Consider the following 12,218-nt stretch of genomic DNA (forward strand, 5'->3'; position numbering starts at 1 on the left):
CTGTCCTCTGATACAGCCTTACTGCTCGACCAAGCTACCACTTTAGAGAGTAAGGTATATCTAACTTTAGCCTCTGCCAAACCTCTGGGGACTCTATACACACTGTATCTTACTTTGGTCCAGTATATGTAGAGCCACTTTCTTACATTACTTGTTTATGGACATTTTCCCGAAATATAAATTGCTTTTTAATTTTGTTGACAGATTGCACACTTCATCATAGCTATAGCATATTAAATATTGACTTCTCACGGTTCTGATTTGAAAAAGGATTTGCATGTTATTTGCAGAGATTTTCTAAAAATAAACCTGCCTCTGACTCTTACTTCCCATGCGCCTTCACGTTTTTAGGTCTCGCCTGTTGTCGATGCGCATGCGCATCGAGCAAAGCGAGACTATTGCGAGTTATCCACACTTTATCTGCACTGCAAGGAATCGTGGCGATTCCTTGCAGTGCCCGTGAGTTTTAAGGTCAATGCGCATGCGCATTAAGCTTATGCGCATGCGCATTGACCTTAAAAGTCACGGGCGCGTGCACGTCCGTCTTTGTTTACCCCTCCGCCCCCTCCCGCCGTGTCGCATTTCTCCTCCCCCTCCCCTCTCTTCCTTCCGTCGTGTCGCACCTCTCCCCTCTCCGCCCCCTCCCCTGCCCGCCCCCTCCCGCCGTGTCGCATTTCTCCTCCCCCTCCCCTCTCTTCCTTCCGTCCTGCCGTGTCGCACCTCGCCTGCACGTTTTCGGCAAGGAACTTTGCCAGCGCTTGTTTGAGGGTAGGGGACAAACGGTACTTTAATGCTATTTGCACTTGATATATGCTCCACTGCACTCCTGCAAGCTTGTTCCTCTCTGCCCCCGCTCACCCCCTGGCTCCTCGCTCGTTGCCTCGATAGAGGACTCTCGCAGCAGCCCAACGCCTTCTCAATTCCAGCGCTGCTCTTTTCCACGGCTGTTCTGCTGTGTCCTCAAACTCTGCCTCCAGCCTTGCTGCCTAGCTGCCACACCGCCTCCGATCCCAAAAAAAATCTGGTCCAGGCGCTCCCTAGCCTCGGGGATACTCCGATAACTCTCCGAGCTCTCTCTGCACACTCCAAAACCTCAGTGAGTCTCCCCCCAAACAATAAATGAATCCTGCTCAGTTGAATTCTGCAAAAACAGTCAGCTTTCACCACTGTTCTCCTACTATCTCGTGTCTTTTGGGCTGCACGTCTCCAGGATCACCCGCGACCCGCCGCTAGCCGGCCACCATGTTTCCCACTTGGTCAACGCAATTGTCATTGTGGAAATGGGTTGTAGGGAAAGTGAATTTGCAAACTCTCTGCTGATTTTCATATGAGCAAATATACACGGTCTAACAGGCAGTTAAAACGTTTTCTAGGACTTTAGTTTCCAGGCCTACTAATTGTACATTAGTGAAAGTCGTATATCTGCTCTATTGCAAGAACCTGTACAATTTGATGACTTTCTTTAAGAATTGAGCCTCTCGGTCTGGTGTTAGCCAAAACATTCTTATTAAAATTACACAACTTAAGTATGGGTAACTTCACTGTGGGTGACAGCATTTTGCTGCTTTACATGGGGACGCATCATCACACAAAGTAATTGCTTAATTACCAGGGACTACTATAGGACTATGTGCTTTTTGGTGACTGCCTGGCTGCTCACACAACAAAGCTTTACAAGAACCATGCCAAAACACACATTAACAAAGCCGTCAATCAACACCAGATTATTGGCTTTGCATGTGCTTGTTTGTTTTTGTTCACCAGAATCTTGCCACAACTGGCTTTAAACAGACTTTCCATTACTAATTTTTTTGGGCAATATTTGCGTATATCAAACGTTTTACTAAATGACACTTCACCTAAGTGATGTGTAAAAATTGCACAGTAATTTATTTAAACATTTTTTTCCAGTTGCATATTTATGTACATTTTATTAAAGAATCATCAATCGTGTTCCCCAACTTCTACAAGTATTTGCATTTCATCAGAGCATTCTGAGTATTTTAGCTTCGTAATGCTAAATTTTGCAAAACATGTCTCCACATTTTTAGGTGTTGCCTGAGACAGCACATGTGGTGCTCTGGCGAGGCTTTTAGTTAGTGGGCTTCAAAAAGCAGACCACAGCTTTTTGAGAGGCATAGAGCGTTCGGTTACGCGCACTAGCATGCGTGCCTCTCTCCGTCTTGCTTGATTTGCGCTTCAACGCCCCCCCCCCCCCACCACAGAGCGCGTCTCGCGGCCGCTCGTCTTTTTGCTTGTGTACATTTATTTTGTGCCTGTGCAGCTACTTTCAAGCCAGCCCAGCAAAAAAAATCCAAACTCACTGTTTCAAATGGGGCACAAAAAGAAATGCAAAAGGATGCTTGCACAAAGCGCATGTCTCCTTCTGGACAGCCAGTACTGGCCCATTAAAATGGCTGCGGCCATGTGTGAAACTGCTGGCACTCTCACCTGACGGTACTTCTTTTTCTGGCATTGCAGTACTCGCCCATTTGAAGCACTTGAGCCTGTTCCTCTCGAATGCATTGAAAGTGATTTTGATATTCTAAAGCGAGGCGCCCTGTGTGCTGCTTGCTTTCATAAATACTTATGCAGATGTTTTGGGAGAGGTAGCGGAAAAAGTTTTTACAGCACCTTCACAACCTTTCTCTCTGGCTAATTCACAAAGGCATGGTATGGTTCTTTCTCAGACTTCTAGTTCTTCAAAGAACATAGAATGAAAAGATTCAGTCTTGCTGCCAAGTTACAAACTCAAAACTGCTGCCTCGGAAAGTACTTCTCAAAGTAACAACTTGTCCTTTGCTCCGTTTTATTTTTTAGCTTGACGCCTTGTGCAGAGAATACATAGACTCTGATTTAACTTTATCCTTGTGATCTGATTTCCTGAAAGCTGACACACTAACTTTTTAGGTCTCGCCTGTCGATGCGCATCGAGCAAGGCGAGAGTATTGGGACTTATCCACTCTTTATCCACACTGCAAGGAATCGTGGCGATTCCTTGCAGTGCCCGTGACTTTTAAGCTCAATGCGCATTGAGCTTAAAAGCGCGTGCACGTCCGTCTTTGTTTACCCGCTCTGCCCCCTCCCCTTCCCGCCGTGTCGCATTTCTCCTCCCCCCTCCCCTCTCCTCCGTCCGTCCGTCTTGTTGCTATTTACAATGTTTTGAATGTTAAAAGACAGGGAGAGACAACTAATCAACGTTATGACCGGCATCACCTGCCTTACACTGCAGAAGCACTTTAGCTCTCGGAATTTTAAGAACGTTTATCTTTTCACTGAAAGTAGGGAAAATATTTTCCTTACATTAAAAAAGTATGGGACCGCCCACTTCAACTACTGTTAATATGGGTCTGGAAAGATAATTACATCCTCTAAAGAAAGCACCGCCCAGCCTCCTAAAGTCCATTGGAAAGTTCTCCTCACCTAACATGTCCGCCGAATTCAAGATTACGGTCTAGTGTTTCTGTCTGAGTCCTTGCTGCTGTTCGCCTGTTCGCATTGCGTGTCTCCGATTTTGGGTGGTAGCACGCTCTTCACCTCTTCCGCAGACCGGCCTTGAGATTGCGTGTTTAATGATTGATTTTGATCATAGAGGTAACCACTACGACCAGAATGCTAATAGAAACATTTGGTCGAGTTTCAAGGGAGTGCGGAACCGCATTTCTGTTTTCTGATGTTTATAGACAGTGTGGCGCCTTTTTACCGGTTGTTTCATCCGTATTCCTGGTAAAACAGAGCACCCTTTGTACGATTTCGATTTTGTTCAATAAGCTGTCTGAAAACATGTACCATATGAATTCATTGTTTTTTTCTAAAACATGGCCTTGTGCAGTGAAGTAACTGCACTGTCATTATGCAGACATTATTGACTTTTTATGACTTTTTCTCTTTGAGGAAGTTTATTCTTTGAAACAGAAAGATCAACCCACTTGAAAATACTGTCTGTACATTGAGCTTTTGTGAATAGTAGGGGATATCTTTTTTTTAATGCTTGTATGTGTGTACCTGAATGGGTGTAGTCTAGTCTAGTCCTACAAACTGTACCTTGGCCATGATCCTAAGCTAACTGCTTTCTGGTTTAATTGGATTCGAATAACGTACAGCCCACTTAATGTTTTTTTCTCATTCTTGAAAGCTTGTGATCTTAACCAGAGCTGGTGATGCTGTTTGAACGAAGTCACTGTTGTTGGTGAGATGTCCACGTACTGCTGCTTGGGTTTTATGTATCCTGTTGAAAGGGAAAGCAGAAAGATTTGAGTGAAATCTCTCTCCTTTGTTTGTGCTTTATGAGTCTATATGTCCACTATTTTTAGATTCAGACGTAAATCACTGCAGTGCAGCGTCTTGGCTTTTGAGCATGGGGTCTGTAGTAGGTGGTTGGGCCCCGTGCGATACAATATCTTCCATATTTTGGGAAGCTCAGTACTTGTTAAAGTCCAGTCAACTTGCCGTCAATCACCTGCTGTCTTTTCGTTAGCACGGAGAGAGAGTTGTTTTTAATCAGAAAATCACTGTTGGTATTTGTTTTCTGAAAGGTGTAATGTTACTTATTGGCTGTATCAGTTGCCAGTTACATGTTTTAATCTCTTTCCATTTAAGGTGCAGCCTGAACATATCAATGTCCTTGAATGTTGCACTTTATTTGGCCCTTGAGACTGAGAGTAGGGATGTAGTTCCCCAGCCCCCTTTTTCACTCCCACTGTACTAGAGCTTAACACAGAACTGCTGAATTGTGACTGGTAATGGGACGTTCTGCCAATGCTGCTGACACTTGCTTTTAACATATCTTGGAGTTGCCACAGGGTTCCATGTTGCAGGACACCTCACTCACCCTCAACCCCTCACCCTCAACCCCTCACTCACCCTCACTCTCACTCACCCTCACTCACCCTCACTCTCACTCATCCTCACTCACCCTCAACCCCTCACTCACCCTCACTCACCCTCACTCACCCTCACTCACCCTCAACCCCTCACCCTCACTCACTCTCAACCCCTCACCCTCAACCCCTCACTCACCCTCACTCTCACTCATCCTCACTCTCACTCATCCTCACTCAACCACCCTCAACCTCACTCACCCTCAACCCCTCACCCTCAACCCCTCACCCTCACTCACCCTCACTCACTCACCCTCAACCCCTCACCCTCAAACCCTCACCCTCACTCACCCACCCTCAACCCCTCACCCTCACTCACTCACCCTCAACCCCTCACTCTCACTCACCCTCACTCACCCTCAACCCCTCCCCCTCGACCCCTCCCCCTCAACCCCTCACTCCCCCTCAACCCCTCACTCCCCCTCAACCCCTCACTCACCCTCAACCCCTCACTCACCCTCAACCCCTCACTCACCCTCAACCCCTCACTCACCCTCAACCCCTCACTCACCCTCAACCCCTCACTCACCCTCAACCCCTCACTCACCCTCAACCCCTCACTCACCCTCACTCTCACTCATCCTCACTCACCCTCAACCCCTCACCCTCAACCCCTCACCCTCAACCCCTCACCCTCAACCCCTCACCCTCAACCCCTCACCCTCAACCCCTCACCCTCAACCCCTCACCCTCAACCCCTCACCCTCAACCCCTCACCCTCAACCCCTCACCCTCAACCCCTCACCCTCAACCCCTCACCCTCAACCCCTCACCCTCAACCCCTCACCCTCAACCCCTCACCCTCAACCCCTCACCCTCAACCCCTCACCCTCAACCCCTCACCCTCAACCCCTCACCCTCAACCCCTCACCCTCAACCCCTCACCCTCAACCCCTCACCCTCAACCCCTCACCCTCAACCCCTCACCCTCAACCCCTCACCCTCAACCCCTCACCCTCAACCCCTCACCCTCAACCCCTCACCCTCAACCCCTCACCCTCAACCCCTCACCCTCAACCCCTCACCCTCAACCCCTCACCCTCAACCCCTCACCCTCAACCCCTCACCCTCAACCCCTCACCCTCAACCCCTCACCCTCAACCCCTCACCCTCAACCCCTCACCCTCAACCCCTCACCCTCAACCCCTCACCCTCAACCCCTCACCCTCAACCCCTCACCCTCAACCCCTCACCCTCAACCCCTCACCCTCAACCCCTCACTCTCACTCTCACTCTCACTCTCACTCTCACTCTCACTCTCACTCACACCCTCACTCTCACTCACACCCTCACTCTCACTCACACCCTCACTCTCACTCACACCCTCACTCTCACTCACACCCTCACTCACACCCTCACTCACACCCTCACTCACACCCTCACTCACACCCTCACACCCTCACTCACACCCTCACTCACACCCTCACTCACCCTCACTCACACCCTCACTCACACCCTCACTCACACCCTCACTCACACCCTCACTCACACCCTCACTCACACCCTCACCCTCACTCACCCTCACTCACACCCTCACCCTCACTCACCCTCACTCACACCCTCACCCTCACTCACCCTCACTCACCCTCAACACCTCACCCTCATTTGAGTTAGAGCTTTTAGAATTGTTTATGGCTTTTTTTATTTGTAATTCTTTAGCATTGGCTACAGGAAACAAAAATGCTAAAGATTTACAAAAAAAACCCATAAACAATTCTAAAAGCACTAACTCTAATGCTGCGAGACCTATTGCATTTCCAATGCTTGTTGATTGTGTGCCTCAACCCCACTCTTTATCCTAAAAATATCTGGTTTCAGTGTTTTCCTAAACTAATCCATTGTGTTTCTACCCTGAAAACAGTAATTTTACATCACCCAAACTGTGAGATAGAGCAGCTTTTCCTCTGAGTCATAACCCATTTCTACTTGTAGTCTCAGATGAAACTGATATTACACCCAGAAAGAATACATGTTGTAACACATCAAAATGACGTTTGGGAGAGTTTAGGTCTAGTTATGATATTGCAAGAGTCTAGAACAAAAATATTAAGTTTTAATAGGAAGCATAAGCATGTTTGTAATGATTCATATTTCCTACCATTCCTCGAGTGTCCTTTAATTTTTCAGGAAGGGAGATGTGCACAAGCATTTACAATTTAAACCAAAGTCTAAGTTCCTTAAGCTTTTCTCAAGCGCTTTTGTATTTTTTAGATGCCTGTTGGTTTTATGAACACACACACAGCACAACATAATTGCATAGATTCAGTGGCTATTTGTAATACTGCCTTGAAGTATGCCTTAAATGTTTTGTGACCTTTTAAAGTGTATCCATATTTTAAGTTTTAGTTCTAACTGCATACTAAAACAATTTCTCTGCTACACAATACAACAATGTAAACTGTCTTGTAAGGGTTTTTCTTTTAATGACGTATTTAACACTTGCTGACATGAGTTACATTCAAATGAAACCTGACATGGTTTCAGAATATATTTGTCTTGATGAGTTTGATTCGATAAGTAATGTAAGTTTTTTTTTTTTAGAGCCTCATTATGAGTTTGTATCCCTGGAATGGCTCCAAAAATGGCTGGACGAATCCACTCCAACCAAGCCCATTGATAACACCAAATGCCTGTGCCCTCATGACCGGTTGCACCCTGATAAAATCTGCATCATGAAGAGGATATCTACTTATGCCGCAGATATTATTTACAGCAGATATGGGGGTGGTCCCAGGCTGACTGGTAAGAGCTAGTGTTTTTAGACAATCTACATATCGGATAGCTTGAGCATCAGCAGGTTCTAAGATGCAATAAGGCTGTTATTGTAGCTCCTTTTCTTTATTAAAACCAAGGGGACGATAAAGTGCTCATTAAGTTTAGTCTACCTTGCCATGTTGTGGCTGGTATTTGTAATGACTTCCAAATTCTTTGGCACTAGATAAAATATATAGTTGTTTTAACTGTTTTAAGAATGTGTTCTAAATTCAATGTTCTCTCTGAAGTGACCTCTTTTTTGCATTCCTCTGTCTTACCTAATTTTGGAAAATTATTTTCTTGCAGCTAAAGCTCTCTGCAAGGATTGTGTGGTAGAGAGGTGTCGGGTTTTGAGACTGAAAAGTCAACTAAATGAAGACTACAAAATTATCACAAACCTTGTGAAAGTCACAATGCTGAGGTAATGACCAGTTATTTTTTTTTCTTTAAGCATTTTATATTCAGTCAGATTTCTGTTTCATCTGGGATGTAGCTGAAATTGAGGATTGAGGAAGTATAATGTGTAAAACACAGAAAGATCATATTCCTCAAAAACGGTCTCTCTAGCATCTGAACATGTGGAAAGGTACACCTTTGTTTTTATTGCCCTTAGGCCTACTGCTTAGAGAGATACTAGGCATACATGACTGTGCTTATAGCTTCCGTTCCTCACCTGCATATAAATGATGGCACATTGCAAAGTTTGTATGCATTTTTTCTGTGTCCTAGTTCACAATTTCTTCGGAAAACAACTTCCAAATATAGGCAAGCATAATAAATCCATGTTAAGTGCATGTATGCGTTTGCAGCATGCACAGCTGTAGATCACATGCTTTGAACACTTGTGACATCTGTATTTGGGCTTGAAACGTTACATGTGGTTTCTTTTCTTCGAAGAAGGAGTTTATATTTAAGGCACCTGGACATAAACACTAAAGACTTTTTTTCTACCGTCAGGCTTGAAAGTTTTTTTTCCCAATAACCTAGTTTATTGGGTTTTTACAATAAATCATGGCCAAGAAGGCCTACAGATATACATAGGAGGTTTAAAATAATCCCCCCTGAAAATCTGTAACACAGAAACTGGCACTCACATCAGGGCATACATACCCTTCCCGACTTAGGGCGGCACATTAAAAAAGAACAGATAGTAGACTGCTGAGCAAATCAAACATTCAACCGCAGTCACAGACCTAGTGTAAAGCCATTGTTTTTTTGCTCGTCACGCCATTCCAGTTTAGACCCAGCCATATGCAAATCAGTCTTGACTGTTCCCATGAGGTGCAGGGTCAATACTGATTTGCATTTGGCTGGGTCCAAACTGGGGTGGCATGGTGCGCAAAAGAACAATGGATTTAACCCAGATCTCTTGACTGGGGTGATTGTTTGATTTGTTCAGCATTCCATCCATCATTTGTTTGTGCAGCTTTACAATAATGTGCAGCACAGTAGACACAGCTTCCTGAATTAACCACATGGCTGCTGGGCGTTTTCCCCCCCTGTGCTGGGAAACTCTTGATGCCATTTATTCATGACAAGCTCAGCTCGTCATCAGCACACGACACCCGTGGGTGATGACGAGCTGAGCTCGTCATCAGCATCGAAAGGGTTAAGACACATTCTCAGATGTTAAAAGTATCCAAATCCGGTTTAATAAGAGCTTCATTACTGTATAGCCTGTGTTAAAGCCCTCCCTCTGTGTACACAGACAACTGCTTTATATACGGGGGAAGGACAAAGCCTTCGCACTCCGAGCCTCCTTATATGCCTGTCTCTATATTCAGCTCTGTGGTTTAAAAACGGCAACACTTAAGAAATAATATAAATCTGCAACCTTTGCAGTAGTTTTTTCCAAGACTTGTATAGTTGTGATTTTGTTCTCCTCTGTCCAAAAGTGTTGCTGTTCATTCAGCCAGAAGTTTGTGTCCCAGCCGACTCTCTGTTCTTGTCAGATTTATAACTTCAGGTTGGGGAGGATGAGTGTATTGACAAACTGACTCGGTTTTTTCCAGGCTCAGCTGACCGTTGACTTTGTGACCTTTGCAGTATTTAAAATTCCAAGAATGCATATGTTGTGTATTTATTTTATTTATTTATAAAGTTTTGTATAGCTCAAACATGACCCTAGTGGGTATCAGAGCGCTTTACATGAGTATAATTGAACATCTAACATGATCACATATTGAAATGGAAGTAAAACGCCTTGAGCATACATAAATTACTACGCTTGTTTTCAAAGATAGTCATCAAGGACAGGCTAGGCAATATAAAAGAGTCATAGGTATGGTTACAATCAATACACACAAAAGGAGATAGCTTAGGTTAAAAACGTATTCACCAGAAAGGATTTTACTTCTTTTTTGAATGAAGTGGTAGATGAAATTAGGCAAACATCCGTTGGCAAAGAGTTCCATATCTTTGGTGCGGCATCCGAGAAAGCTCTGTATCCAGTCTTCTTTTGATGGAAACACTGTGGTTTCAGTAGCAGGGTTCTCACACTTTGCAACTGTCTCCAACCACCCAATTTTTCTAGTTTTTGGGCCAAATGTCTGGTGGCATTGAAATGTAGGGCTTTGTGTGCCATGCATGCTATCTTTAGTTGGATTCTTGCCTCATAATGGAGCTAGTTCATGAATTTTAGGACAGGGGAGACGTGATTGTTTCATTTTGTACCGGGGACAAGACTGGGGACTGCATTGAGGGAGGCTCTTAGAGGGGCCAGTTTGTATTTAAGTTGGCCACATAGTGTGGCACTACCGTAGTCCAATCTGGGCAAAAGATTGTTTCATTTTGTACCGGGGACAAGACTAGGGACTGAATTGAGGGAGGTTCTTAGAGGGGCCAGTTTGTATTTAAGTTGGCCACATAGTGTGGCACTACCGTAGTCCAATCTGGGGAAAACAAGAGTTCGAACCCCATGCTTGAAGTCCTCCTGTGGGAGGAAAGATTTAAGTTTCCGTAGCATACTCATCTGATAATTTGCTCCTTTGGTGACCGTCCTGATGTGATCCTGCATATTCAAGTGTTTGTCTATTGTAATTCCCAAGTTTCTAGCAGAGTATATGATGTGTTGAGAACAGTTCAGTGCAGTAAGATGTTTCATCCAGAGATCAATTTTGGGAATGTTGTTCAGAGGAGATATGAGTAGGAATTCGGTTTTGGCGGCATTGAGCATGAGATGATTGTCGGTGAGCCAAAGATGAGTATTTTGTAGTATAGAGTTGAGGGATATGATATCATCTGGGGAAGAGATTTTGAGATACAATTGTGCATCATCTGCATACATGTGAAAATTAATGTTAGCAGATTTTAAGGAATCTGCTAGTGGTTCCAAGAATAAATTGAAGACAATAGGTGAAAGGGCGGATCCCTGTGGAGCACCCAGATTGACCGCTGAAGTCTTCAATAGGGATTGGTTCATCTGGACTCTTTGGGATCTGTTGTGCCGGAATGAGGTAAACCATTGCTATACGATATGCCCATCCTTCGTTCAAGTAGGGTCAATAGACTGTCATCATGTTTAACAGTGTCAAAGGCAGATGATAGGTCAAGTATTATCAGAAGACATGATTCATTTGAAGTCCAGGATCTTCCATCAGTTTTGGCCAGCTTTTTTCCACCTGCAGTTAATACCTGACCATTCAGTAATGATGGCTGTGTCTTCTTTCCTGAAGGGTGCATTACACTTGAAAAAGATTATGAACTTGTTACAAATTGTATTATAAGTCTTTGGGTTGAAACTTTGTGTGCACCACCCTGGAGTGTTATAGACTTTTAGTACTGTAACACCGTTCTAATGATGATTCTTGTATTTTAAATTTGTTTTGTGATTTTATGTTTTTATCCTTCTATCTTTTATGATTATGGCACATAATCAAATAAAGATGTATTCATTAATTAATGTATTAACACAGCATTGATAAGTACAGAGTAACTGCAGTGTCCTTTGGATCCTGTCATTGGAAGGCCCTGTATCCATGCACAGACTGTCTTATTTGGAGTAGTGGACATTAAGATCATGTCATTTAAGTTTTGCCCCTTCAGCATCAGCAAGTTCCTGTGGTCAGGCCAACAACTGGTATAGAACATTTGTCTAGCCAAGGCTCCCAAAGAATGTATTGGAAAAACAGAGAAAGGCTCACACAGCCAAGGTTGTAGGTATCCTTCATGATCACCAGTTAGCACTAGGATTGCATTGGACACAAACACCAGCACCAAGGGCAGGCCTGCTACCACCAGAGAACCCTATCAGCGGCAATGTCTTCCTGAGGAATATCAGTCAGGTTGCCAGGGACAACATAGCAGAAGCACCTTTTGTAGAAATGCTAAAGACAAGGCTAGAAATGCCCAAGGTACTGCTACTAAACAACAGCCGCCAGACTTCCATCGCCCCTTTAATCCAACACCTGTATGTGGAAGTTTAGGGCTTGTACCTTTTGAACTGGGAGGGCATAACCTTTGATCAATGGGTGTTATTTACCATCATCCACTGCTACTGTCTAGAGTTTTGCACCGTATTTCCAAATTTTCTACCACCCCTCCACAAAATCAATGAGGACCATCTAAGCCTTTGAATAGAGTAGG

The 12,218-nt window shown here is 44.5% G+C and overlaps 1 protein-coding gene across 2 annotated transcripts in view; it reads left to right on the forward strand.

Annotated features, from left to right (window-relative positions):
• Nucleotides 1-12,218, forward strand: part of USP48 (ubiquitin specific peptidase 48) — a 776,411-nt gene that overhangs the window by 292,096 nt on the left and 472,097 nt on the right. For both annotated transcript variants that reach the window (XM_086921588.1, XM_086921587.1), the window contains exons 12-13: nt 7,422-7,622; nt 7,941-8,055. In XM_086921588.1, coding sequence (XP_086777714.1) covers nt 7,422-7,622; nt 7,941-8,055 — 316 coding nt within the window. The remainder of the gene's footprint in view (nt 1-7,421; nt 7,623-7,940; nt 8,056-12,218) is intronic.

This window comes from Lissotriton vulgaris, chromosome 5, assembly GCF_964263255.1.
Source record: "Lissotriton vulgaris chromosome 5, aLisVul1.2, whole genome shotgun sequence".
In the NCBI taxonomy this organism is placed as follows: Eukaryota; Metazoa; Chordata; class Amphibia; order Caudata; family Salamandridae; genus Lissotriton; species Lissotriton vulgaris.